This window comes from Marmota marmota, unplaced genomic scaffold (assembly GCF_001458135.2).
Source record: "Marmota marmota marmota unplaced genomic scaffold, marMar, whole genome shotgun sequence".
Lineage (NCBI taxonomy): Eukaryota > Metazoa > Chordata > Mammalia > Rodentia > Sciuridae > Marmota > Marmota marmota.
This window is the reverse complement of record NW_026000082.1, coordinates 11760797-11786964: the sequence shown is the minus strand read 5'-3', so window position 1 is coordinate 11786964 and position 26168 is coordinate 11760797. Positions and strand designations below refer to the sequence as shown.

Genomic DNA, 26168 nt, shown 5'->3' with positions numbered 1-26168 from the left:
CCAGTGTGCCTACCTGGCTGCCATTCTGAGTGCTGAGATCAGGGACCTGGTCAAGGACATCACCCAACCCCGCTATAAGTAGTGTGTTCTGTCAGCATTGGGAGTAAGGGGCATGATGGTGTGGTGGTCGCCAGCCAGAGCCTGTGGGACCCACATGCAGACTGATTTGCCACCTCCCACTATGTGAACTCCACGCTCTTCTGCGTGGCATTGGTGCATGCCATTTATTTAGAATGAGCCTCGTGGGGTGAGGGCCTGGGATCCACATGGGGTCCCATAATAAGGCCTGGCATGGAAACTCAGTTCCTAGCCCACTAGTCAGTGACCACCTGTGTGTGTAGCAGCCACCTGGCAAGGACAGCAGCTTCCCTGATCCTTCGCCAACTAAAAAGAAAGGAAGCAAGGTGCATCTCCCCCGACCCTTCGGCAAGCTGCCAGACCACACACGCTGTTGCCGCCTCTGCCTCTGGCTGGGATCATGTCAGCCACGCGCAGCTCCCAGCTGGGTGTGCAGATCAGAAGCTCTGAGCCGCAGCTATCTATGTCTTTGATTAATAAAAAATGGGAGATAAATTAATAATGACTTAATACTTGCAATTTGGGATCAAAATCTTCCAAAGCATGGGGAAAATAATAAAAAGAGGAGTTTTTTCTTCATTTGAATCAGGGTCTTGTTATGTTTCCCAGGCTGACCTTGAACCCTTAGGTTCAAGTGATCCTCCTGCCTCAGCCTCCTGAACAGCTGGGACTACAGGCACGTGGCACCCTGCTGGGATGGGAAATTCTGGACAATAAAAAGTAGGAATAAATGCCATCAGTCATGAACCAAGTGCTGTTGGGTAAGGCCACTCAAGAGTAGCCTCACAGCAAGGTGCTGTGCTTAGGTGCACACATGTATCCCTCATCCTCACTGGGATGAAGGACAGATAACCTGGGAGAGGGTGCTACCTTCCACCATCTTATAGAGCAAACTCAGACTCAGAGAAGCCCAGTTAGTTCTTGTGGGTCACAGCACAGAATCAGTGAGAGGCTTGAACTTGGTCTGCTTCATTTAAATGGAAAAACAAAATACTCCCCACCCCCCGCCCAAAAAAAAAGGAGGAGAGGGAAAAGCCTACAACAGTGGTGTCTGGCAAATCATTATGGGTTAAGTTTATGGGGAAAAGAAGATGTCCAAGCAGAAGGAACACCCAGTCAGCAGGAGTGCTGGGAATGATTTATACTCCTTCTTGCTGGGTCCCTGACATCTAGAAGAGGGCCTGGCATGGTACAAGCTCACAGTCTTGAATGAATGACTGAAGAGATTGGAGGCATAAAGGGAATAACCTGTGTGAGGTGGGAGAGAGGGAGTGGATGTTTGTAAGCCCATAGTTTGTGAAGAGCGTTGCAATTTGGGGTCAAAATCACATTTTGAGATTACACACACACACACACTTTAAACTGGGGATTGAACTCTGGTGCAGTTTACCACTGAGCTACATCCCCAGTCCATTTCATTTTTTGAAACAGGATCACTAAGTTGCTGAGCCTGGCCTGGAACTCATGATCCTCTTGCCTCAGTTTCAAGTTACCAGGATTATAGGCTTATGCCCCGCCACCATGCCTGGTTCACATTTGATTTTTTTTTTAATATTTTTTAGTTGTCAATGGATCTTTTATTTATTTATATGCAGTGCTAAGGATCGAACTCAGGGCCTCACACATGCCAGGCAAGCACTCTACCACTGAGCCATGACTCCAGCCCACATTCGATATTTTTAAAAAGATCTTTAAGGGTCAGGGCAGTGGCTCAGTAGTAGAGCACTTGCCTGGCATGCTTGAGGCACTGGGTTCGATCCCTAGCACCACAAAAAATAAAAACAAATAAAGGTATTGTGTCCATCTACTACTAAAAAAAAATATTAAGAGATCTTTAATTATAGAATTATTTAAAACAAAACAAAATAGAAAATATTAGCAGATATCAGTGAACCCATTGCCCAGATTAACCAGTTCACATTTTGCAATGTTCATTTCAAATGTTTTTAATATAATACAAGTACAGATGCAGCCCGAGACCCCACCCAACTCCTCTGTCCATCACCAGAGCCAGCCTCATGCTTGCAGCTGGTTCCTCAACTCAAAAGGCAGCATTACTTTGGATTTTAACAATTTCTAAGTACAGGTGTCTCACTGTACCTATCCTTTTACAACATGCAATTCACATCATTATGGTGTTTTTAGGATTTAGTCTATGTTGACAGATGTCTAGTTCATTCATTTTAACTGCTGTCTGATGTTCCACTGGGTGAATAAGAACAATTTGTTGGGGCTGTGGTGTGGCTCAGTGACAGAGTGTGCTTAGCACACGTGAGGCTCTGGGGTCAATCCCCAGCACCAAATGAAAAAGAGGAACTGTTCATTTTTTCTCTTCTTCATGGACATACAATTTTTAGTTTTTGCTGTTTTGAACAGTGCAGCAATAAAAATCTTTATACACATCTCCAGGTGCATTCATGTGTCATATATAACCTTTACAACAATCACCACAGGTTGGAACTTGCGTTGCCTACATGACCTTGGAGAATTGCTCAATGACTTGGAAGCTTAGTTTCTTCATCTGTAAATTGGGGTAATAAAATAGCATAAATATTTGTTAAGATTCTGTGCTTCAATGAATATGAAAAGCATTCTGCCACCTGTCACTTGCTCCATGAATATTGCTTATCACTCAAGTATTTGACCTTCAGGATGTACTGCGCGCCCTCTCTGCTGGGGAAGCAGTGGACTGGGCTATGCAGGGCCCTTGCTGTGCTCAGTCTGATGGGTGTGGCAATGGAAGAACTCAAGAGTCTCTGCTCACTGCTCCAGACTGGGGTGGAAGAGGCAGCAAGGATTCCCAAAGAAGAGACACTGAACCAGGAGCTCAGAGGATAAGGAGGTAAAAAATGAGAGTGGGAGACTGGAATCAGGAGGCTGGCCAGGCAAAGGGAGCAGTAAGTGTGAAGGGAGCAATGATACCAGAGAACACGTATGGAGTATAAGAGGTGGGTACAGAGCAGGTGGCAGCACAGGACAGGTCTGGAGAGGTGAGCAAAGCTGAGATGCCATGTCCTGAAGGTAACAAGAAACCATGGAAAGACTTTAAGTAGGACAGTGATAGGCATGAATTTGCACGTTAGGAAAATCAGTCTGATTAGTGTAGAGCAGGGCCCAAAGGGGACAGCCTGGGCCTAGAATAAGTCCAAGACCTATCTGATCACAGAACTGTTGTCACTTTGTTGATTTCCTGATGCCTTTTGGTCATGTCCAGCTCCTAAGTCTCCTTCTACCACTGCAATATCACACAGTGGCCACCACCCACAGCACTTCCCCGATGGCCTACATAAGGCACCAGCAGGAGATGGGAGGGATGGACCAGCTGCCCAGAGTCTCATCCCAAATCCCAAGAGGTCTGTTTTCACACATCTTAACCACTCCTCCTCTTCTGGGGCTCACTAGGCACCCTGCAAGGCACAACACCCAGACACAAGCTCTCAAGTATCTGATGACAGGAGTCCTTCTGATCTTGGCACCAAAGGCATGGCTAGGTCCTCACCAATGTCCCTGACAAGTGATCCCGCCAGCAGCCAGACTACACAGACTCTATGTGGAGGGAGGGGAAGGATGACCACTCTAGGACAAGAGGGGCTGTTAACCATGAGGTGACCTTGTCTAATACCTAAATATCAAATCTCTAAAATGGCACAAAGAAAAATATGAAGGAACTGACCCAGACCTTTACTCTCCAAGTGAGGACCCCCACTCCACCCCTAGTTATGAGTGAGCGTACTCTCCATCCACAGGGGCACAGTGGCATGTCCCTAGCCTTCCCTAGGTTAGGTAAAGCCCTAGAACTAGCTTATTTCTAGTCCTACTCCACACTCCATTTTTTCAGATCTACAAGTTTAACCCCTACCTTCCTGGCTAGGCTGGAGCTCCTTGACAGGAAGGCAGCACTTGCCCACTGTTGTTTCCTAAGTATCTAGAACAGAGTCAGGCTCATAATTGCCTCCAAAAACCTTTCAAGTAGAGTCCACAGGATGTACTGGCAGAGGGCAGGACAAGGACACTGGCAAGAGGTTACAGGGGCCCTGAAGGAGGGAAAGTGTCTTGCCCCAGGCACAGGTCAAGCAGGAGATCAACAGTCCCTACTTGGGAGCTCTATCAGGGCCTTTTCCTTTCATTGCACTGTGCTGGAGGGAGCCTGGCCCTACAGAAGTGTTCTAGAGGAAAATGCCTGAGAAACTCTGGGTTAAACCAAATGAAACCCGTAGTCTTCTCAAAGCCTTTAATATGCTCACATGCGTATGGTCTTGGAGAAGGTCACATCCAGCAACCCTTCCTCCATCTAGCACAGAATCCCTTCCTGTGGAACAGTGTGAACCCTTTGCATGTCCTTCTGTTGCTTATCATGACTATTTGGTGAACATGGCACAGCACATTTGTTGTAACTTTTTTGGGGGGGGGACAGGAAAATCCTTTCTGACAAAATTACTCCACACCCCAGTATACAAATAGGATAAAAATAGAACTCTTCTGGCTGAAGTGGGGCCTGGAGATCCCTCTGGCCATCTTTTCACTGCTGTCATCCATGCAAGAGCCCTGTGGAGCCCATTTTGAAAACCACTGGTGGAGAACTATGAGCACAGGGTTGAAATTAGGAAACGTGTGGTGACAGCTCTCCTGTTAACTCTTTCGCCTTGGGCAAGTCATTTGGCCTTACTGGGCCTTGACTTCCCCATTTATATCACTCTGTTGGACTAGACATTTTCTAGCATCCTATACTTTCAGCTTTGATATGAGGACCAGAAATTTATGACTGCAAAAACCTAGCTCTTAATGTCCCATGGCTAAGATTCCACTGCTTAGAATTCCAATTTTGGGGATGGCCCGTAGCCAGCCAGTGCTGATGCAGCACACTGGAACCCAGGCTGAAAAAAGCAGAATTATATTAAGTGCAGTGCACTGCCCAGGGGCACCAGGCTCCCTGGAGAGGGCACGCCCTCTGCAGGATGGAGGGAGTGGGATGGGGAGGGCTGGGGGAACTGGATCAGCAACCACTGCGGGCAGAGCTGAGAGAGGGACCCAGGTCTCCTGCTCTATCTTTAGATCTCCTTAGCAACTGTAACCAGGGCACCCAGCTGAAGGCACAGGCTGAGCCAGCCACCTGCGGGAAGAGGGAAGGTGTCTGCCTCCAGGCCTCTTCTTAAGCTACAGAAAGGGCTCTGGGCTGCCCAGACTCTAGAGCCAGAGTAAGGAGATTGAGTGCAAAGCTGCTTGCAGTGGGACATGTTTGGAGCCAATACAGAGGTCATCCAGGGTAATGCCTTGCTCCAAGAATGCTGGCAAGTCAGAATCCAAGGCCTTCAGTGCACAAGGTACATAAATTATGGTCCTTGTCCAGAGAGCATTTAGCTTCTGCTGGGGTCATTCTCTAAACACAGAAGGTTTAGAGGGTTTAAACCTAGGGTTCTGAGCTGGCATGAACACCACTGTTGGAGCTCCTAAAGGGCCTTCTAATTGGAAGAACCAGGGCAGCTCCCCACTTCTCCTGCCCAACTGCTACTTATCCTAGACTTGGCTTCCTTGGAGGAGTCCCCCTGACTCTAAGGCTGGATGCTTACCAATCAGGGCTCCCACAGCCCTCGTTCCACACAGCAGGATGCCAGGAAGAAATGCTTAACCCTATAGTGTAGAAACAGAAATCCTAAGAGATGAAGACATTTGCCTAAGGTTACATGGCAAGTGAGCAGCAGGGCCATGCCTGGATGCCATGACTTCTGATTCTAGTCTGAGATTCTTCCCGTGTCCCTGCAACAGGCCCCTGGTCAGGCTTTGGAAAGGAGATCCGGGCTAGAAGAGAAAGTAGGAGTCCTTAGTCAGGCCTGCACACAGCAAGCACTTGGCCATGTCCTCGGTAAACTTGGGGGAGCCACAGACCAAGGCAAATGGCTTTCTCCGACATCGACTAACCAGCTCTTCAATCAGGTCCTGGTCCAGGTGACCAAAGTGGGTCTTCTCTCGGTAACTCCAGGGAAGCTGCTCTGGAGAGTTCTCCTGGGAAGATCAGAAAGAGCGGGAGTGACTACCATGGGTTCCTCAGAGTTCACATTGCCAGCTCTTCTCTACCAAATGAGGAAAGAGACACAGAGAGGATAGGAAGCAAACTTAGATCCTCATCACCCTTGCAGCAGTCTTGGGAGCTGTTACCTCCCAGAGCGGGGGAGGTATGGGGAGGAGAAGAGGCTTCCCTGGGAAAGTGCAGAACTCTACTCTTACCACTTCTCACTGCCTCTGTAGCTGACACTGGCAGGGAGCGGTTCTCCCCATAGATAAGGGGGTTTCCAGAATCCCTAATGCGATCCATTACTGTCACCTCAGGGCATACTTTTGTTCATTTGTTTTAAGGTTTCAATGAATTCCTTGTTTATTTTAAAGATGTTTGCCAGGTGCCCACTGATGCCAGGTATGATGGTAGGGGACATGGTGGCTGCTCAAACAGATGAGTCTCTAGGTCTTGTCCCGGCTGTGTGTAACACAGGTCCCAGGCAGCAGAGCCGCCATAACAAAAGGGGATCTATCCTTCACATAGAGGCCCAAGAGGCCCAGGCCCCTTCTCTTCCTGCCCTCCATCTCTGGCTCACAGCTGTCCTCCTCCCTTAGGTTCATGAAGTAATCGGTCCACCTCTAGCTGACTTAGAAGAATTTCTTTTTCTATTTTAAGTAAACATTTTATTGAAATATAACTTACACATGGAGAAGTGTACAAATCATTAGGTGTACACAGTTTGAAGAACTTTAATAAAGAGAAGAAACCATATCATCAGCACACAACTAAGCCCAGGGCAGGACTGACACTCTGGAGACCTATGAAGGCCAGCTGCTAGTTCCTGGGGCCAGAGAGGATGGAGAGAGGGGGTTCGAGTTGGAATCTTAGCTGCTCCGTCATTTCCTGTGTGACTGACCTCTCTGAGCTATGGATGAGGACACAGGCTGTGGAAAACCCTGGTCCAGCAAGCCACAGAGGGTGAAACCTTGTAGAAGCCCTGGATGCTGAGGCTTCTAGCATCAAGTTTGCTCACAGGGCCTTGGAGCCCTACCTCACAGAGCTTATCTGACCCCAAAAGCCCTCTTGCACTGGAGAGTGAAGGAGTCCTCCTGATGATGTGAATCCTCCCACACTCCCTTCATAGTCTGAGCCTATACTCCCTCCACAGTCTTGACTCATCCTAAGGGGCCTCAAGGGCAGGGCCTGGTAGGGCCTGCTGGCTTCACTTCTCCTTCCCAATGCTCAGTTCCCTCAGGCCAGTTGGCTTTGCCTGCCGCCACCCTAACTGTGCACCCCAAAGTGCACTGGGTCTGGCTGCTGCTCAGGTCAGGAGGGGCCTGTAAGCAATGATGGTGTGGCAAGTAGAGGAGGAGAGTGGGGCTGTAACAGCAGAACACCAGCACCACCCAGGGGCTCTGGGCAAACATCCAGGATGAGCTCCCCTCAGCAGGATGCGAAGGGTAAGCAGGTGTTAAGAAAGGGAGGGGGACAGCTCCCCTGGCAGAGGACACAGCTTGAGCAAAGGCCTAGCAGCCAGGAAAGCAGAGCTCACTTGCACCACTGAGCAGACCAGTGACACCAGGACACAGCACACAGGGAGGCTGGGCCAGGAGGCAAAACTGTACATTCTGCCAGGGCTACTGAGTTTAGACACTGTCCTAATGGCAGTGGGGAGCCAGGAAAGAGCTAGAGCAAAGTGGTAGTCCATCAAATCTGTCATTTAGGCTGCAGAATAAACAACAAATTGGCAGGGAGTAACTGGAGTGGGAGACCCCGAAGGACACAATTTCCAGGGCCCAGTTAGGGGAGTAGGAGCCCTCGAGGGAGTATGAAGGGGCAGAGCCATCATCCTCAGCCCCTTTTACCTGCCCCTCCATCAATGGGCAGCCCACTTCCCTGCCCAACCCCAGGCCTCTGCAACATCAAAGCCCTAAGGTCAACTGCTCCACAAAGCCCTCCCAATTCTGCCTGCTGGCCATTAGCATCCTGACCATCCTTGCCTCTCAGCATCTTGTGCTGTGCTATCTTACAGTGATGAGCACAAAGAGAAAGGCCACTGAGCAGGACCACTTGGCCTGTCCCAGCATCCCAGCTCTCTACCAGCTGGCTGGGTTATTTTGTTCTTAATCATTTTTGCCTCAATTTCTACATCTTAAAAGGGGCATCATGGCAGTACAAGCCCCATGAGACTCTGTGGAGATTAAATTAGTTCCTACACACAGTGCTTCAAATGATACCAGGCAGAGAAAGTGCTCAAGGAGGGGGAACCCTTATCAGCTGTCCTGTCCTTGTGCCATCTCTCCGTGCACAGTTGAGCGCCTACAGGGCAGGGAGTGGGTCATCTTCACTTTTGTGTCCTGGAATTTTGTAGGCATGTGGGTGGGGGACAGAGGACAGGAGAGCTGGTCAGCATCCAAGGTGGCTACCACCCTCCTGCCCCACTCCCACTATCCTGGGCAGGGGCACCATGGCCTTCCTTCACCCACTCCCTCAGGCTGCACACTAGCCTCTGGCTTTGTGCCCTGCCTGGGTACTTCCTGCTGCTTCTAATGTTCACCAAGCATGACCCTCTTGATGTTCTTACCACTGAGCACTCTGCCCCATGGACAGGCCACAGACCCTGGCTCCTGGGGAGCCCAGAAACTCTGGTTTGAGGAAGGGAAATTCAGTTTCCTAACCCAACCCTCACCCACCTGACCACAGTGCTGAGGACCAGCTAAGTGACAGATGCCTCAAAGAGGAAATTAATGAGAGGGGTGTCCACAGTACAGGGCAAGAAGACTGACCATAAGCAAAAAGGAATGCTGGGAGGCCCCAGGAGGGACCCTCAAGCCAGCAGGTGCAAGGAGAATTAAATCTATAGACCAAGGAAGGCAGAAGAACAAAGGCAGATGAGGACCTGGCTTGAGATAAAGCGCAAAGACGGTCCTCCTTCTATGGTGGGGAGGATCCAAGAAGGGTCACTAGAGTGAATGAAGGGTATAGGGAACCAGAGGGAGGCAGTATCAGAAGGCGGTGTGACTTACAGATAAAGAATCTGCAGCTTGGGGAGTCTCATGAGCAGATGAACTGAGGTGATGGGGAACCTTCTAAATGGAGGGAACCTGGATCCAGTTTGGACCATCAGTTGCTGACACAGTCTCTACTCTGTGCCTGGCACTACATTAATCCCTGAACAAACAGTGCTGACCCAAACATGTGGTCCTGGTCCCAAGGAACTGAATACATCGAGCCTGCCCTGACTCCACGGCTGGTCCCAGGTCACACAGCTGGTGATGCCAGAGGGTGGGGGAGGCAGCAAAGGATGGTGGGAGGAGCTAGAGCTTGGGAAGGAGTCGGTCCTGGGCTCAAATCCTGGCTCAATCCTGTCTACAGTGTGACACAACTGTCTTTCGCTGATGAGTTCTGTTTACATTCTGCATAAGAACATGGTGAGAGCTGGGCACAGGGGTACACACCTATAACTGCAACAACTCAGGAGGCAGAGGCAGGAGGATTATAAGTTTGAGGTCAGCCTCAGCAATTTAGCAAGACCTTCAGCAACTTAGTGAGACTGTCTCAAAATTTTAAAACTGTAAAGGACTGGGGATGTAGCTCAGTGGTAAAGTAATAAAAAGAACTGGGGATGTAGTTTAGTGGTGAAGTGTTCCTGGTTCAATCCCTAGTGCAAAAAAAAGAGACCATAGTAATACCCGCCTTCTGTGCCAGGAGCCTGTGGGTATACTACCAGTGACAGGGATTATCAGTGCAACGTGGCGCAAAGAGGTTGGTCCTTGGGATGGATGCAAGGTGACTGCAGAGTCTCAGGGAGGGAAGTCACCTCCCTGGGCTTACCTGGCTGAGTATGAAGAAGGTGCGGACATTCCAGAAACAGGCCTGCTCCTGGAGGAAGGTTTTCAGATAGATGCTCTCAAAGGTCTTGAAGCAGCAGACCAGGGTGACGAAGGTCTCATCATCTTCATTGTCTGTGATGCTCTGCAGGATGGGCACCATGGGAGCCAGACCTGTGCCTGCAGCCAGCATGAGGAGCTCACCATACTGGGGAGTAGAATGGGCATGACAGGTGGATTGAGGGTCTCATCCCACCTGTCCTGCTTATGGGCCTTTTCTTGGTTTTGCTTGAACCAGAAGCAGTGCTCTTTCTGGGTTTCCACCCATCTATGCCCCCTCTCTTCTCCTTCAGGAAGTCATCCTGGCTTATGAAAGGCATATGAGGTATGTATAACAGAGATTAAGGAGTCTTGAGGCTGAAAGGGAACATAGCAGTGTAGTCCAACCTGAACCCGGGCTTGTTTGACTTCTAAAGCATTGCCACAAGGACTCTGCTCACAGCTTCTGCTGCCATGGAACTCACTGCCTCCCAAATCAGCTTGCTCCATCATAGGCCAACTGCCCCTGCTAGGGAGATCTCTCCACCTCACGCTGAGCTGAAACCTGCTCCCTCCAAAGCCTTGCCCACTCCCAACTCCATCACAGCACTATTCTCTGGGCTACTTCCTTTGTCCCTAGGCAGCCTTGAAGATATCTCTGGGCCCCATCTTGGACCCCAGAGCCTACCCTTCTCTAGACTAAATGCGACAATATACGCAAGTGTCTAACACAGCATTGGTCCAAAAGAGTCATGCAATCAAGGTAAGTTCCTGCTCAAGAGGCCTAGTTCCCTCAATTCCTCTCACTAAACTCATTTCCTGGCTCTAGATCTCTTAAAGAGGGGCAAGCCTTCTTAAGATGAGTGCATCAAAAGCTAGTGCCTGACCCCCATGCAGAGAAGTATTCACTTCCCTCATTCTAGAGATTAGGCCTCTGTGTAGAAATACCAAACCATATGATCTGGGCATTTTTTTTTTTTAAATCAATCTGGGCCTCAGTTTCTTAATTGGTAAAAAAAAAAAAAAATTAAAAAAATAAGCCAGGGTGGTGGTGCATATCTATAATCACAGATACTCGGGAAACTCATGTAGGAGAATCATAAGTTTGAGGCCAGCCTCAACAACTTACTGAGACCCTGTGTCAAAATAAAAAATTAAAAGGGCTGGGGATGCAACTCAGTGGTAGAGCATACCTGGGCTCAATTCCCAATAACACACACACACACACACACACACAATTGCACTTCCTCATAATGACACCTATTTCAAAAAGTGTTTTGAGGCTCATAAGAGATGACATAAAGTGCCTGGTGAGGAGCTGAGGTTTAATCCAATTAGACTGCTTCCCTTTGCTAGGCTCAGGATACCCTCCTACCTGCTGTTGTGGGGCCATGTCCTGCTGTCCTTGTTCATGCAACCTCCCATCTCCATGTCTTCAGCCTGTCTCAACCCACCCTGAACTTCTCCATGTTCAGGCTGTCTTCTGGGAAGCCTCTCCTAGCCAGGGCCAGGGAAGGGGGTCTTCCTTTGTGTTTTCATAGCTTGCTGTGCCTCCCTTGATATAACGGAGGCATACTGTTGTCATCTGTTTGTGTGCTTGTCTCCTCCATCAGACTAAGTGGGAGGACAGAGGCCTTGTCTGATTTACCTCTGGTCCCTGGAGTCCAGCATGGGCAGGAGCCTGGGTAAACAATTCTGTCTATTGCATGAGCACATTCATGCTTGGGTGTCAGCCTCAGGGCTGATATAATATCTGTCTGTAATGAGACAAGTGCAGAGAAGCAAAGCAGGCTGGCAAGAGGGGAGCAGCACCCAGGCATTCTCGTGGGAGAAAAACCAGCCCTGATCAAGGCTTCCAGTGGCCAACAGGAATGTTTGAGACAATATCGCCTTTCCCTGACTACTGGGCCCTATATCCTCACAGATGAGAAATGCAGGGGCTAGCACTGGAGGTGTAGCTCAGTGACAGAGTGCTACTATGCACCAGGTCCTGGGTTCAACCATCAGTGCTGGGAAAAAAAAAAAGATTAATAAATGCAGGGGGGCTGGGGATGTGGCTCAAGCGGTAGCGTGCTCGCCTGGCATGTGTGTGGCCCGGGTTCGATCCTCAGCACCACATACAAACAAAGATGTTGTGTCCGCCAAGAACTAAAAAATAAATATTAAATAAATAAATAAATGCAGGGGCTTTTGAGTGTTTGATGGATATAAAGGATAGCAACATTGCATCAGAAGGTTCCCTCCTGGAAAAAGTGGTCAAGACAAACTTTTTTATCTGGTGTCTACCCTAGGCAAGGAAGAAATAGGAACAATTTCCTTGCCCTGCTCTCAGGGACTGGGGGGCCGGGACACACTGAGCTAAAACACAGGGTTGAGTGCAGTTAGTACTGGGGAGTCCTATGGAATCCTGTGAAAGAGCACTAACGTGTACACATGCATGTGTAAACTGGAGACAGAAGTACCTGAAAACTGTTGTGGGAACTGAGTTAACATATATCAAGTGCTAAGGTCAGAGTATGTACACTGAAGGTGCCAAATATGTGTCTGATGGTATTATTTATTTATTTTCCTTTTTTTATGGTGCTGGGGATGGAATCCAGGGCCTCGTGGATGCTAGGCAAGTGCTCTCCCACTGAGCTACACCCTGTCCCTGATAGCATTATAATACATACATATGTGCAAGTGCTCAGTATGCATACCTGTGTATGTACCTATGCCAACATACCCACTCATGAAAGAGGATTTGGAAGAATACACATCAAGGTAGCAACCTGGTATCTAAAGAAATGGCCTGCAGGTGTTTGTTGTTTTCTTGTTTTTGCCTCTATATAGCTAAAGCTCTTTTTTCTGGATAATGAATATGTACTGCATTTATAATAAAGAAAAAAAAAACAATAAATGCTATTTTAAAATTAAACAAAAAGAAAGACGAGGTAAGCATGATTCATTCTTTTCCATTTGTTTTTGTTTTGCTTTGTTTTCCTAATTATAAAGGTAATAGGTGATCATCGCAGAAAATTTAGAATGTATAATTTTGGAACATATAATAAATGAAGAAAATAAAAATCACCCATAATTCTACCATTCAGAGTTTAGCATATTACATTGTATTTTCCTTTCATATTTTTTCTGTGCCTTTTCAGTTAGTTTCTCAACCTGGTATATATTCAGTTTTTTACCTAATGTTTATTACTTGATCTTGTAGCATAAGCATGCATTATTTATTTATTTATTTATTTATTTATTTATTTATTATTATTTTGTGGTGCTGGGGATTGAACCCAGGGCCTTGTGCATGCAAGGCAAGCACTCTACCAATTGAGCTATATCCCCAGCCCAGCATGTATCATTTATAAACAAATTATGTTTTAAAACCCAAGATAATACTCTATCAAGTGCCTGCATATTTGTATACTGGAACCCAGAATATTTAACTGTACCTCTAATGTTGGATATTCAATTATCTCCAATTTTTTGTTATTATACACACACACAAAAAAAACATGAATACATGCAAAGTAGTCAGCATTTTGGATTCTTTCCACACAAAAGACTTCTAGACATGAAATTACTGGGTCAAAGGATTTAAAGATTCTTAAGACTCTTGTTATATACTGCCAAACTGCTCTTCAAATATGCACCAACTGAAGAGGAATTGCTAAGTATTCCTGGGAAAATCAAGGAAGTAACATGCCATGAAGACGAGGGCAATAGCCTTCTGAGCTGGGAAGCAGTGGGCTCCTAAGCAGGGAGCCATGGCTATATTTGGCCCTATGAGTGGAATGCACAGAACAGCACCTGAGGGTTATGTGGCACGGACTCCTAAACACCAAGTAAATGAGTCTGGTTTTCTGAGCAATGGGCAGCCACAGATAGTCTTGGAGCACAGCAGGTGGTTTTGTTTATTAGTGTCTGTTCCACTATTCTATCTCCTCCCTTTCTCAACTCCAAGGATACTCTCAGGATTGAGTTTAAGCTTATGAACAAAGGCACAGTGAGGTTCTATGGCCTAAAATATGAGAATCACAGCCCTGGAGGTAAGCCAGGGGCATCTCCTAAACACTTAGGGTGCTGGCACTGACCTGATTTGGTTTATAGAAGAAGTTTCCAAAAGGTCCTCGCCAAAAAGCTGTGTCTCCCACTCTCCAGGACTTGACACACCGGGACATCAGCCCTGTCTGATAGCACTGAAAGCAAACACAGGGAGAACTCAGTGGGAAAGGCATATGCTGCCAACACAAACCACAGTTGTCATTAGTGTGGAGCTCTTCCTGCATGCTGAGGGCTTTACATATGTTCTCGCATCTAATCCACCTCTGCACCTACAGGTTGGTACTGTCATCCCTGATGTTCAGATGAGGCCCATAAGTTCCCACACAGGGAGATGGCAAGGCTGGGATACAAGTCCACAGGACTGTAGCCTTCACCAAAGATCTCAACTCAAATGCCCACAGGGACCCACAACCAATTGTTAACAATTTCAGTTATAGGGAGCAGTAGGGAGTGGTGGGGACTGTGATATATTGGTGAGATCGTGTTCCTTCTAGGGAGGACCACTTTGCAGGTACCAAGCTATAGTTTGTGGAACTGATGATGCCAAATCTTCTGATTATCTAAAACAGGCAGCAAATCTGTATTTTTATTTATAGTCTCCCATTTTAAAATGACAGTAATTAATAAAAATTTAAAACACTATATAGGCCAAAATCAAATATATTTTGGGCTGGATCCGGTTTGCAGGCCATACATCTGCAATGTCTGAATTATCCTACACCATGTGCTGAATATATGAGAAAATGAAGGTTGTGGAAGGGATTCCTCCATGGGAAGTGGGCAGTCTATGTTGCCTGGGTGCCACCCACTCTGTGCCAGGCACCATGCTGGGATTGCAGGGGAGACAACTGGACCTTAAGCTCCATGAAGGCAACCAGTGTCTGAACCATAGAAAGGACTTAATATCTCAATGAATTAATTAATCAGTCAATCCAAATTCAGGCCCTCCCCTTAAGAGTAAACAATCTGGAGCTGGGGGTGTAGCTCAGTGGTAAAGCACTTGCCCAGCACACAGGAGGCCCTGGGTTCAATGACTAGCAATACACACACACACACACACACACAATCTAGAAGGAATGTACAGCTCAGATACACACCTAATTCCCATGAGAAGGATAAAATGCTAGGAGAGTACAGCCAGGCTTAAAGAAAAGACTGGGCTTTGGTCTCCAAACATGTTTTCCATCACCAGAACCACCTTGGATACCACCTTTGCTTCTGCAGCTATCATCTGCATAAGCAAAGGGAAAGTCCTGCCAGGTGAGGTGTCACGCTGGCTGGTAATCCCAGCAACTGGCTGGGAGGCTAAGGCAGGAAGATTGTGAGCTCAAAGCCAGCCTCAGCAACTTATTGAGGTTCTAAACAAGGGACCTATAATGTCTGAATTACCCTACACCATGTGCTGAATATGTGAGAAAATGAAGGTTGTGGAAGGGATTCCTCCATGGGAGGTGGGCAGTCTATGTTGCCTGGGTGACACCCACTCTGTGCCAGGCACCATGCTGGCACTGCAGGGGAGATGACTGTCTCTAAATAAAATATAAAAAAGGGCTGGGGATGTGGAACAGTGATTATGCACCCTTGGTTCACCCCTAATACCCCCCCCCAAAAAAAGGCAGGGGGTTCACCTGGAAGAGGTCTGAGAAGAAGAGTCCTTTTTTTTTTTTGCAATGCTGGGGATGATCTTAGGGTGTTCCATGTTAGGGAAGGGCTCTACCTCTGAGCTCTACCACCAAGGAGGGCAAAGTTTTGCTCCTGCCTTTCTGGAGACTGGGTCTTAGAGCATACTTTGTTTTCTGACCCTAGTCTGGCGGGGAGACACAACCCCAACTGTGGCCTCAGAGGCCCTATGCCATAGACAGTACCAGGAAGAAGTGAAAGATTCTTTTGAGTCTCTACACGGACTGGTTTGGAGGAGATGCTCAAGATGCACTGCAAAACAAAATGGACACTGAGCTTCTATCCTTCTACTTGGGGTCATATTGCCTGAGGACCTTTGAGCTTCAGTTTCTTCATCTGTACAATGGGGCTAATATAATCTACTTGTCGTTATAAGGTTGAATTGAGAACAAAGAGCCAGAAGCAGTGTCCCGTACCCTGCAGGTGTCTCAGAAGTGCAGCCTCCCTCCTTTCTACAAGGGGAGGCAAACTGGAAAACCCCGCTGCCTTCCCAATTTGCAAAGACATTTCTGGCTTTTCCTAGCCAGCGGCTTAGGGATAATGAGGTGCCTCTCTAAAGAGAGGCTTTCCAGCAAACGAAGGAGAAAATCAGCCTTACAGCTGGGAGGGATCCAGCTGCTCTGGAGAACTGTCTCCAGGCTTATCCTCTCAGCAGAAACACACCCAGACAAGCAGCGCAGGGAAGCAGGCCATTTGGAGAGGATTTACAGAATCTCCCAGACAAACATCAGCGTGCAGAAGGGATCCCATCCAGGATTATGTGTGAGGGAATAAACATTTGAGTTCTGAAGCAGGCAGGGCAGGCAGGGAAGTGGGAGGGAAGACAACACCGGCATCTTGGAGTCAGGGGCAGGGCTCATCCCCCACAGCACTGATTAGTTATGGACCTTGGGTTCCCCTGGGCTTCAGCTTGCTCATCAATGAAATAGGAATAATAATGCATGTTTTAAAGGGAGATTAGGATGGGAAAGCTATCCTTCTACATTGGTGTTCCCCAGGATTCCATCTGGGAATGATGGGCTAGAGCTCTACTGTGAAATACTATTTCTAAGTAAAAAATGTCAGAGTATCAGCCATTTCGTGTAGTTCAATCTAATTATTTTTTCTGCATACTGGACCTCCATGACTCCTTGTACATTTGTTGCCCACTCCTTGGGTCTCCAGGGCACTTTGCATCTGACACACTTGCTCATCTCATCTCTACCAACTCCTCCACTTGCCCTGACTACGCTATGAGCACCCTCTCCTCCTGTCACTCGAACAGGGTACAGTTCCTAGAAGACCTACTCTGTGTCACCACCTCCCTACATTTGGTTATCCATCCATCAGCCTACAATGCCATTCCCCACAACCACCAATTCATACTACTTCAAGTGTATCAAAGGCCCTGCCTCTGCTCACCTCCTACGCAGAGGTGATGTCAGGTTAGTTCAGTTCACAAAGTCCTCCACATCCCACCTTTTTCCTGATTCTCTCAACTCATATCCTCCTCCCTTGGCACGCATTCTTCTGTTCCGGGATGAATGACTTACTTCCCTAAATCCTGCCTGCAGAGACTCCTTCACACATTTCCCCTCACTCCCTGCTCCTTAAACACAGTTTTTTCCAGGAAGCATGGCCTGCCTTCCCTACACCCCCAGCTGCCCTGAGTTGGGCTGGGCCTCCTCGATAACAGCATCTGTCACTCATGTCTCAGGGTTGGTTCCTTGAGGGTGGTCACCATGTCTGACATACCTTTGAACCCCAATGCCCAACACACAGTGAGTGTGGAGATTTGGTTCTCCTCTACTTCCCAGTTCTGTGCTCATTCTTCACTGATAGGAAAAGGTGAAAAAGAATAGTTCCTCCTAAAATCTATAGAGAATATGCCCTCAGTCAGTCGTCCAGCAGACCCCTTCCCAAGGAAAAGGAGAGGGGAGAAGGCTCCTTTTACCTGGCCTGCTGTTCCTGTAAGTCAGCCTCTTCCCACATGAACACTGGATGGAAACTGTTCGATCCCAACCAAGCTGGCAAGGGAGGTACCAATTCATGACATCTTAGGAGCATCCTCCAAAGAGTCAACTCACCTTGATTAAAACTTCAAAGTATCCTTTTGCATTGGCAGGGCTGATGGGCGTGTAGGCTCTCTGAATTTCCAAGTCATCTACTATCCCTCTAGGAAGGAGAAATACACAGTCAGGTGGTTAGCCAGTCATTCAACAAACCCTTATCAAGAACTTTCTCTTGGGCTGGGGATGTGGCTCAAGCGGTAGCGCGCTCGCCTGGCATGCGTGCAGCCCGGGTTCGATCCTCAGCACCACATACAAACAAAGATGTTGTGTCTGCCGAAAACTGAAAAATAAATATTAAAAAAAAAAACTCTCTCTCTCTCTCTCTCTTTAAAAAAAAAAAAGGAACCTTCTCTGCCAGACTGATGAATCTGAAGATGGAATCCAGATATCCCCAGAGATTTCACTGAGAGGCAAGGTACAGCAAAACAAAGAGCACTGAACTCATCCTCTGCCATATGGTGGTTGTGACAGGCAAAGTAATTTAATATTCCAGCTGCCCCTTCTGCAAAATGGAGACAGCCATCTATGTCCTGACTATGGGGCCACTGGAATTACAGGTGGAAGAGTGCTTCAAAAAGCACTGATGATGGGGCTGAGATTGTGGCTCAGCGGTAGAGCACTCACCTAGGGTTTGATCCTCAGCACCACATAAAAATAAAGGCATAAAAAATGTGGTATGTCCATTCAATGGACTATTATTTGAAAAAAAAAAAAAAAAGCACTGATGATGGGGCTAGTTTTATAGCTCAGTTGGTAGAGTGCTTGCTTTGCATGCACAAGGCCCTGGGTTTGATACACACACACACAAAAACAAACAAACAAACAAACAAAAAAAAACACTGATGATGTAAGCAATTTTGGGGACACTGCTGTGGTTTTTCCTGACCTCGTCTCAACTATGTAGTGATAATAAAGATTAAAAAAATTGTTTAGATTTATGAAACACTATCATGCACCCAGAGTATCAAAACTGGAAGGATTCTCAAAGGAACACTAGTCCAAAGCCCTATCCCCTGCACGAGTCCTCTCTACAATGTTATCATGGGGTCAGGATAGCAATCATGAATAACAATAATAGCCAGGTTGTATTAAATGCCTACTATGCACCAAGCATATTATACATGCTATTTCATTTCATTCAAATGATATCCACATGCAGAATCCTATGCTTAGAGAAGTCAATCGCACAGCTAGAATTCAACTGCAACTCAACTCCAAAGCCAGGTTCCCCACCACTACTCCTCACAGCTTTTAAAGAGCACCCAAGCACTCTTCTCCAGGCTTGTCATGTGCAAAATGTTCTTCTCTGAGGTATGCAAGGTTAAAAAGACCCTGTCTCGATGCATCAAAAGCAGGGCACTAAACAGAAATATTTAATAAATGCTTATGAAACAAATGAGGAAACAAGAACAGACATATGAGATGACATAGATGCAAAGAGCCAGCATGTCTGCTGCAACAGAGGTAAAGCTGACAGAGGGAGCAATCGCTCTCATCTGTAAAACCCCAAAAACCTCCTGGAGGACTAAGGGATAAGCAGGCCACTGACAGATCACAGTAGGGACAGGAAAAGAAGTAACTGCAGGCATATGGGGCAGCCCAGGCAAAAGCTTAGAGGCAGGACAATGTCGACAAGTCAGGAACTGGCGTGGGATGGCAAGGCTCACACAAGGAACACATGTGGAGTGGGGGACAGGGAAGAATTTGGTGGGAAGGGAGGCTGGAGGCCTTGGCTTAGGATGTTATCATGGAAGTACTGAGGTGCATCAGAGAGTGAACAGGGAGTGACATGGTCAGTTGAATACGTTAGGAATGTCACTGGGATAGTGAGGAGGATGGAGGAGAGAAGCCAGTCTAGAGGTAGGGGTTCTGGGCATCCCTGGCTTACGGATTAAGGGTTGCATGAGGCTGTGACCTGCCTGGGGCTCTCCTGCCTCCTAGAACAGTGAGCCTCAAAGACTGCCAGCCAGGCCAAGTCCGAAGCACCTAGACACATACCTGGAGTCTGATCAGCAATAAGCTCTCTCCTGGTGCCCACCTTATCCTCTGATTGCACCTTATGTCTCCTTTGCCAGCTCCTCTTTCTCTTGCCAGTCCCATAAATTCCAGAATTTTCAGGGTTCAAATCTATCCTCTTTCCTCTTTTCATACAAACACATATGCTCCTAAATGCCATCCAGATATGGGCTGATGACTCCCAAATCCAGATCTCTCTGATGAACCCCAAACTCATAGAACTGACTGCCTGGCTGACACCAATCCCTGGATATCCCAAAGGATCTTGTCCCTGGAAAGGTGGGGGCAGGAATCCAAGTGGGTGTAGAGCACTAAAGCAGGTCAGGACAAACCTCAGAGAAGTGGCTAAGAGTATAACTCAGGATCCAGGCTGTTTTGATTTGAATCCTGGCTCCATTGACTTCTCAGCTATGTGATATTGGGCAAGTTTATTTTCAGTGACAGTGTCATTTCTGTCAACTGGTGTTAACCATAATAGGTTAAAATCATAGGCCCTAGAGCCAGATTGCTTGTCTTCAAATCCTGGCTCCAACATTTCCTAACTGTGTGACCTGGATCAAGTTCCTAAATCTCTCTGAATTCAGGTTCCTGTGGGGGATTATAGTGGCAACTACTCACACAGGACTTTGTGAGGGTTATGTGAATTCACACATACGAATGCACACACTGTGCCTTGGATAATAAGTGCTGCTAAAGTGCTTGTATTATTATTTTTCATGATAATGCATTATCTAGGTCTAGTTCCATCTGAAGAACATCTGAGTCATATATTGCTATTTTGAAGAAGACAAATGAAGGCTTAAGGGCGGTCAGGCAAGTTGCCTAAGGCCACCAGTTAGGACAAGGTAGGCAGGCAGCAAGGCTCTGGTCCTCCCGTGACCTGAATGTACCGTAGGACGAGGTGCTGCCCAGGGTGCAGGCTGAGTTGGCTGTTCCCAGGTAGAGCAAATCGAACATGGTAGGTGTCCTTAGTGAGTTTGTCCAGGGCACAGATGCGGAAGGCCAGGAAAGTCTCTGGGCTCAGCTTGGAGGGGCAGCTCTGCAACAGGAAAAGACCTGACAGCTAGAGGCTGGGCCCAAGGGACACAAAAGCATCCTTCCCATGTTCTCCAAGGAGAGCTGTGTTGGTAAGTTTTCTGTGTAACACAGAGTAGTGCCACCTTATTTCCCTCTTATCCAAAAATATGAGAGCATTTTATATTCAGCTCATCTTACTCTTAAACCTTCCATGGTTTCCGTCAGTCCCAGGATCAAATGAAAGTTCCTTAGCTTATACTTAAGGGTCCAGTGAATAACCTTCAAGCCTCAGTTTATCTCCCATGCATCAGATGCCAGACTTTTCTCCCTCTTCCAAAGAACACCTGCTGTCTCTAACCTCTGAGTCTTTAGCTGCCCCAGTTGTGCCCTCTCTCCAAGACACCTTCAATGCATGAGACCTGCTCAGCATTCAAACCTGTCAAGTTCTAGATGTGCAAAGTTGAGAAGTTAAAGGCACTTTAAAGATGATTTAATCCAATATCCTTATATTATATATGGGTAAAATGAGACCTGAGAGGTAGTGGCTTACTTGCCCAAAGTCACACTATAAACAAGGACTCAAATTCATGTCTTCTAGGACTCAGCCTACTGCCATTACCATTCCAACCCCATTATCAACTCCTCCAGGAAGATTTCTTTGAATGCCATGACTCAGAATTTTCTCTTCTGGAAAATACCCACACCTTACTCAGCTGACCTGAGACTCCCTCTTGTCCAAATCAGAGTGCAGCACCAACTGTGGAACTCCCACTATTCATGGGAATGCTGACAGCATCACAGAACTAATGCTCTCAGGCTTGATATCCAAGACTTTTCCTCCACTGTGCCCTCTCCCACCCTACTAGATCCCCCATGAGGCCACAGCTGCCTGGGGCTCTGGAAAGAGCACTGGACTGAGTCAGGAGCACTAGAGTTAGCTCCAGTTCTGCTGTTGCTCGTCTGTGGGGTCCCAGGAAAATCACTTGATCCTCTGGGTCTCAGTCTCCTGGTGTGTAAAAAGGGACCAACTCATCCCTGATAAACATATGGTTATCAGATGAGATAACAATATAAAAGCTTTTTTGTTGTTGTTGTTGTACTGAGGACTGAACCGAGTAGCACCCTACCACTGAGTAAAGTCAGCCCTTTTTATTTTTTTTAATTTTTTAATTTTGAAACAAGATCTCACTAAGTTGCCTAGACTGGTCTTGAACCTGCAATCTTCCTGTCTCAGCCTCTGAAGTAGAAAGTATTACAGGCATGTACTACCATGTCCATCACAATACAAAAATATCTTACACAATGTTAATTGTAAAGGAAATGAGAAATCTCTATTATTATGACTATTAAACTTTTTAAAATAAAACTTACGCCAGGCCTGGTGGCACATGTTTGTAACCCCAGCAGCTTGGGAGGCTAAGGCAAGAGGATTGCAAGTGAAAAGCCAGACTCAGCAACTTAGCGAGGCCCTGGGCAACTTAGCAAGACTCTGCCTTTAAATAAAAAATAAAAAAGGACTGGAGATGAGGCTCCATGGTTAAGCACCTCTGAGTTCAGTTTTTGATATAAAAAAAATTTAAATAAATAAAATTTATTATTAGGTTGAAATATACTGTTTTACAAGATTGGCAAAATTAACTTTCTTTCATTTAACTTTCCATTTGTTATGATAGGTGATGACAGCACTATTTACTGAGCATCTACCATGTGCCAGGTAGTTTATTTATTTATCCCATGAAATCCTCATAATAACCTCTGAAGTATTAATATTCCCATATTCAGATAAAACTGGGTTTAGCAAACTAAAGTGACACACAATTAACTGGCCTAACCAGGCCTCAGCTCTTACTTTGTACATCCTTATGGTCCTTGGTCCCTTTTCTACAAGCTGAGTTTACTGAGGGCTGGTGTCCTGGAATCTTTACTTTATCAACAACTTCCTTGTGCCTAACACACAGGACACGGTACTCAGTAGACCTAGGATAAACTCACTCATTTGCTTAACAAATGTTTATTGACTATAATGCCAGGAATTGCTGGCAGAAGACAGAACAGTGAGCAAAACACAGCCCCACTCCTATGGAACTTACATTTTAGCAAAGAGACATGGACAATATGCTCATAAGCAAGTACATCTAGAAGGTGGCTGGTGGTACTGAGAATTAAGAAATGAAATTTGAGCAAACATCAGAAAAAAATGAAAGGGGGACTAGAATGGTAGCTCAGGGCTAGAGTCTTTGCCTAGCATGATTGAGGCCCTGGGTTTGATTCCCAGCACCAAAAAGAAAAAAAGAAAAACAACCCAAAAAGGAGTACAGAAATGATCCATGTGGAGATGAAGGGCAGAGAGAAGGAAGAAGCACAGCTGTCATGAACATTCCCCAGTCACTGGCAGAGACAGAGAGCTCGGGTCCCCACCACCACCTTCCAGGGGCAGAACTACAAGGGAACATTTAATAGGGATGGATATTAAGTCATGTTTTGGAGTTGAAAAAAAACCTGCATTTGTTTAGGATGTATGATCTATAGCTTAGGAACAACAAGCATAAAAATTACTGAAATTTGGTTCAGTTTGGAACCCAACAATGGGGAACAGTTGTCTGAAAAGTGATGGTGAGGCCCGATTACATTAAGACACAGAAATGGAAGATATCTCTCCTCCACAATGGACAACGGATATATATATATATATATATATATATATATATATATATATACACACACACATACATATATATATATATATATACATACATACACACACACACACACACATTCATAAGTGTTACAAAAAGAAAAATTTTACTATTTAAAAAAAGCAAGGATGAAATAAGAAGAAAGAACAACATTCCCTATTTACTTCATATATATTGTAAACTATTTTGCTCTGTAAGGGCAAGGACTGTATCTGTTTAGTTCCCTCTTAAATCTTTCATGGCTCATAGGTCCTGATGTGTAACAAGCACTCAATAAATATTTGTTACATGAAATAAATGTCAGAGTCTGTGCTAAACATCACAAATGTTTATCCCCATTATACATACGGTGAAACTAAGGCTCAGAGGATGAAAACCCCACAGCTGCTAATAAGTTTGTTCCAGGCCTGGACTTTGACCCTGGCTCTGTCTGTTCTCTGTATGTGCACTCTTTTTTGCTGTCCAGTCACATCTTCCCAGAGCTGGTTTGCAGGGGTGAGGCCAAGTAAACTCCACCACCCTGGCCCAGTAGTCTGCACAGCCTCTCACCTGTGACTGCTTCCCACTCAAAAGGCTCCTGTCGTTGCTGGCTCGGGCTGCCTCCCACCTTGCCAGATCTCGGTGGTAGAGGTCAAACACACAGGGTGAGCAGCCACTGCCACAGCACTGGGAAGGCAAGGGCTCCACAGGCCGCAGCTGTAGCCAGGCTTCCTCAGTGTCCTCTTCTTTCTCACCCATTCTCAGTGGGGCTTGGGCAGCCTGGGAGGGACAACAAGGTGCTCTTCCCCCTCCCTTGCTGGCCTGGGAGAAGGAAAACATGGTGGTTATACTCTGGTCTCCTCTATTCCTCACATTCTCACCATTCTGCAGGTGCCAGGCTCTGTGCAAACCCTGAGGATGGGGACACAGAATCTGCTATCTGATGTGATAACACTCACTACCGGTTTTAAGGCACTTTTAATTTTATTTTTGCAATACTGGGGATTGAACCCAGGGCCTAGTGAATGCTAGCAGGTGCTCTACCTACCCACTGGGCTACAGCTACAGCCCTACCATTGCTTTTAGAAGGGCAGTCCCTCTGTGTAAAATAAATTTTTTAAATATTTCAGCCTCAGAAAACCTGTTCTACTGTGCATGAGCTCTACTTCAGGAAAGCTTTATGGGCTGGAACCCTCACCAGTACAAGAATAATGTCTTATTCCTTCTACATTCTCCCACCAAGCACAGCTGGCATATGGAAGGCTCCCAGTAACTTGTGAGAGGTTATTCACTTTACACATACAGATTGGGGGCTAGGCCCAGTGGTAGGTGCTGGGATGCAACATAGATGAGCAGAACATGGTCCTTATCTTTCTAAGACCTAGTATGGTGTTACATGAATCGAATCCATTTTTACTACATGCCATGTACCAGGTATGTATTATGAATAAATGAGGTGTGGTTTCTTCTTTGTGCTAATTTCCTATTCCCTACACTTTGGGGAGCTAAAATGAGGTAAGTAAGAGTTCTGTTGACTATAAACTGCTATTCAGTGTATGGGCTTATCATATTATCAGTTTCTGCCTTAAATCTACCCTCTTCATGTTTAACAGTTGTATTCTCTGCTTTTTGGAAACTGGTAGAAAAGTTGGCTGTGTTCATCGTGAACTCTAAAGACACCTTGCACGCCATTCCTTTCTGCTTCTACCTTTTTCGATCTAAAAGGCACCATCTTTAAGTCAGGCCTTGGCAGATGCTGTTGTCTCTTCTTGGATGCCTTTCCCCACCCTCAGGCCTTGGCTAAAAGGTCGTTGCCCCTAGGAGGTCCTCCCTGAACCTCTACCCTTGTTACTTTCTATTATGCACCGTATTTGCGTCTTGTATGTCATTAAACATGCATTTACTATGTGCCAGGCACTACTCTAAACAAAACCAAAATGGAAACACGAAGAAAATAGTTAGAAAAATAACTAGGGAGAAGGGATAGGATGTTAAGTGTCGCTATACGTTATCTACCTGCCATGTGTCTCCTTCTAAACTGTAAACTCTTTTGACTCTCACGTTTTATTCACCAATGCCAAACTGGTGCTTAGCACGGCGCCTGCTGCGTCAGGCATTTGTAAATAACATAAATAGGGAGCAAAGAGCAAAGGAACATTTCCACCGCTGTGGCCCTGCCTCTAAGAGGCGAAAGAGAAAGCCCCAGAACGGAGGAAAGTTAACTCGCTTTCGGCGGCGTATGGGAAGAGCTTCAGTCCAGTCGTGGGATGTGGAGCGGGTGTGGTGGACCGGGCCACCCTCAGGCACAGGGGAGGGAGGATGGGGACTAAAGGTCCCGCAGCAGTGAGAAGTGGGCGGAAAGGAAAGGAAACTTTTCCAGGCACCCACTACGTGCCGGGCGCTAGCTCAGGCATTTCTATCCCCATTTCGACAAGGAGGGGTATAGGAGCTATGGCCAAGCTCCAGCTGCTCGTAATTAGTCAAGGAGGTTCTAATTCGGTTCTGAGGTCCTGGCGCTCTTCTTCTCCTGCCCCAGTCCCTTTACTACATCACCAGCACTCACCTACATTCCCGCAAGTCCCCTCACGTGAGGATGTACCAGATTCCCACCCCCGCCCAAAGGCGGGGAGCTCTTTTCAGGAACCACCTATGAGATAGTGAAAACGGACTGTGGGGCGGGGCAAGACACGGATATTCCTGACTGTGATTGGTTGAAGTGGCTGCCGTTCACAAAATG

At 46.6% G+C, this 26168-nt stretch overlaps 1 protein-coding gene across 6 annotated transcripts; it reads right to left on the bottom strand.

Moving 5' to 3' along the window:
- Nucleotides 1-2008: 2008 nt before the first annotated feature.
- LOC107141739 (NADH-cytochrome b5 reductase-like) lies at nucleotides 2009-26098 on the bottom strand. 6 transcript variants are annotated; one of them, XR_007351999.1, is made up of 9 exons: nucleotides 25995-26098; nucleotides 24002-24253; nucleotides 20630-20778; nucleotides 17739-17826; nucleotides 14022-14126; nucleotides 9905-10108; nucleotides 5995-6078; nucleotides 5646-5874; nucleotides 2009-2599 (listed from the first exon to the last, which is right to left on the bottom strand). XR_007351999.1 is itself a non-coding variant. In XM_015484957.2 (8 exons), the coding sequence occupies exons 2-8, from the start codon at nucleotides 24188-24190 to the stop codon at nucleotides 5707-5709; spliced, it is 987 nt and encodes a 328-aa protein (XP_015340443.1). In that variant the 5' UTR covers nucleotides 24191-24253; nucleotides 25995-26098; the 3' UTR covers nucleotides 2009-5706. The 6 variants fall into 6 exon arrangements, 5 of the variants coding, with proteins under 5 accessions (XP_015340443.1, XP_048671290.1, XP_015340445.1 ...); XM_015484957.2 differs by having other exon boundaries at nucleotides 2009-5874; XM_048815333.1 differs by lacking the exon at nucleotides 5646-5874.
- Between the last annotated feature and the right edge of the window lie 70 nt (nucleotides 26099-26168).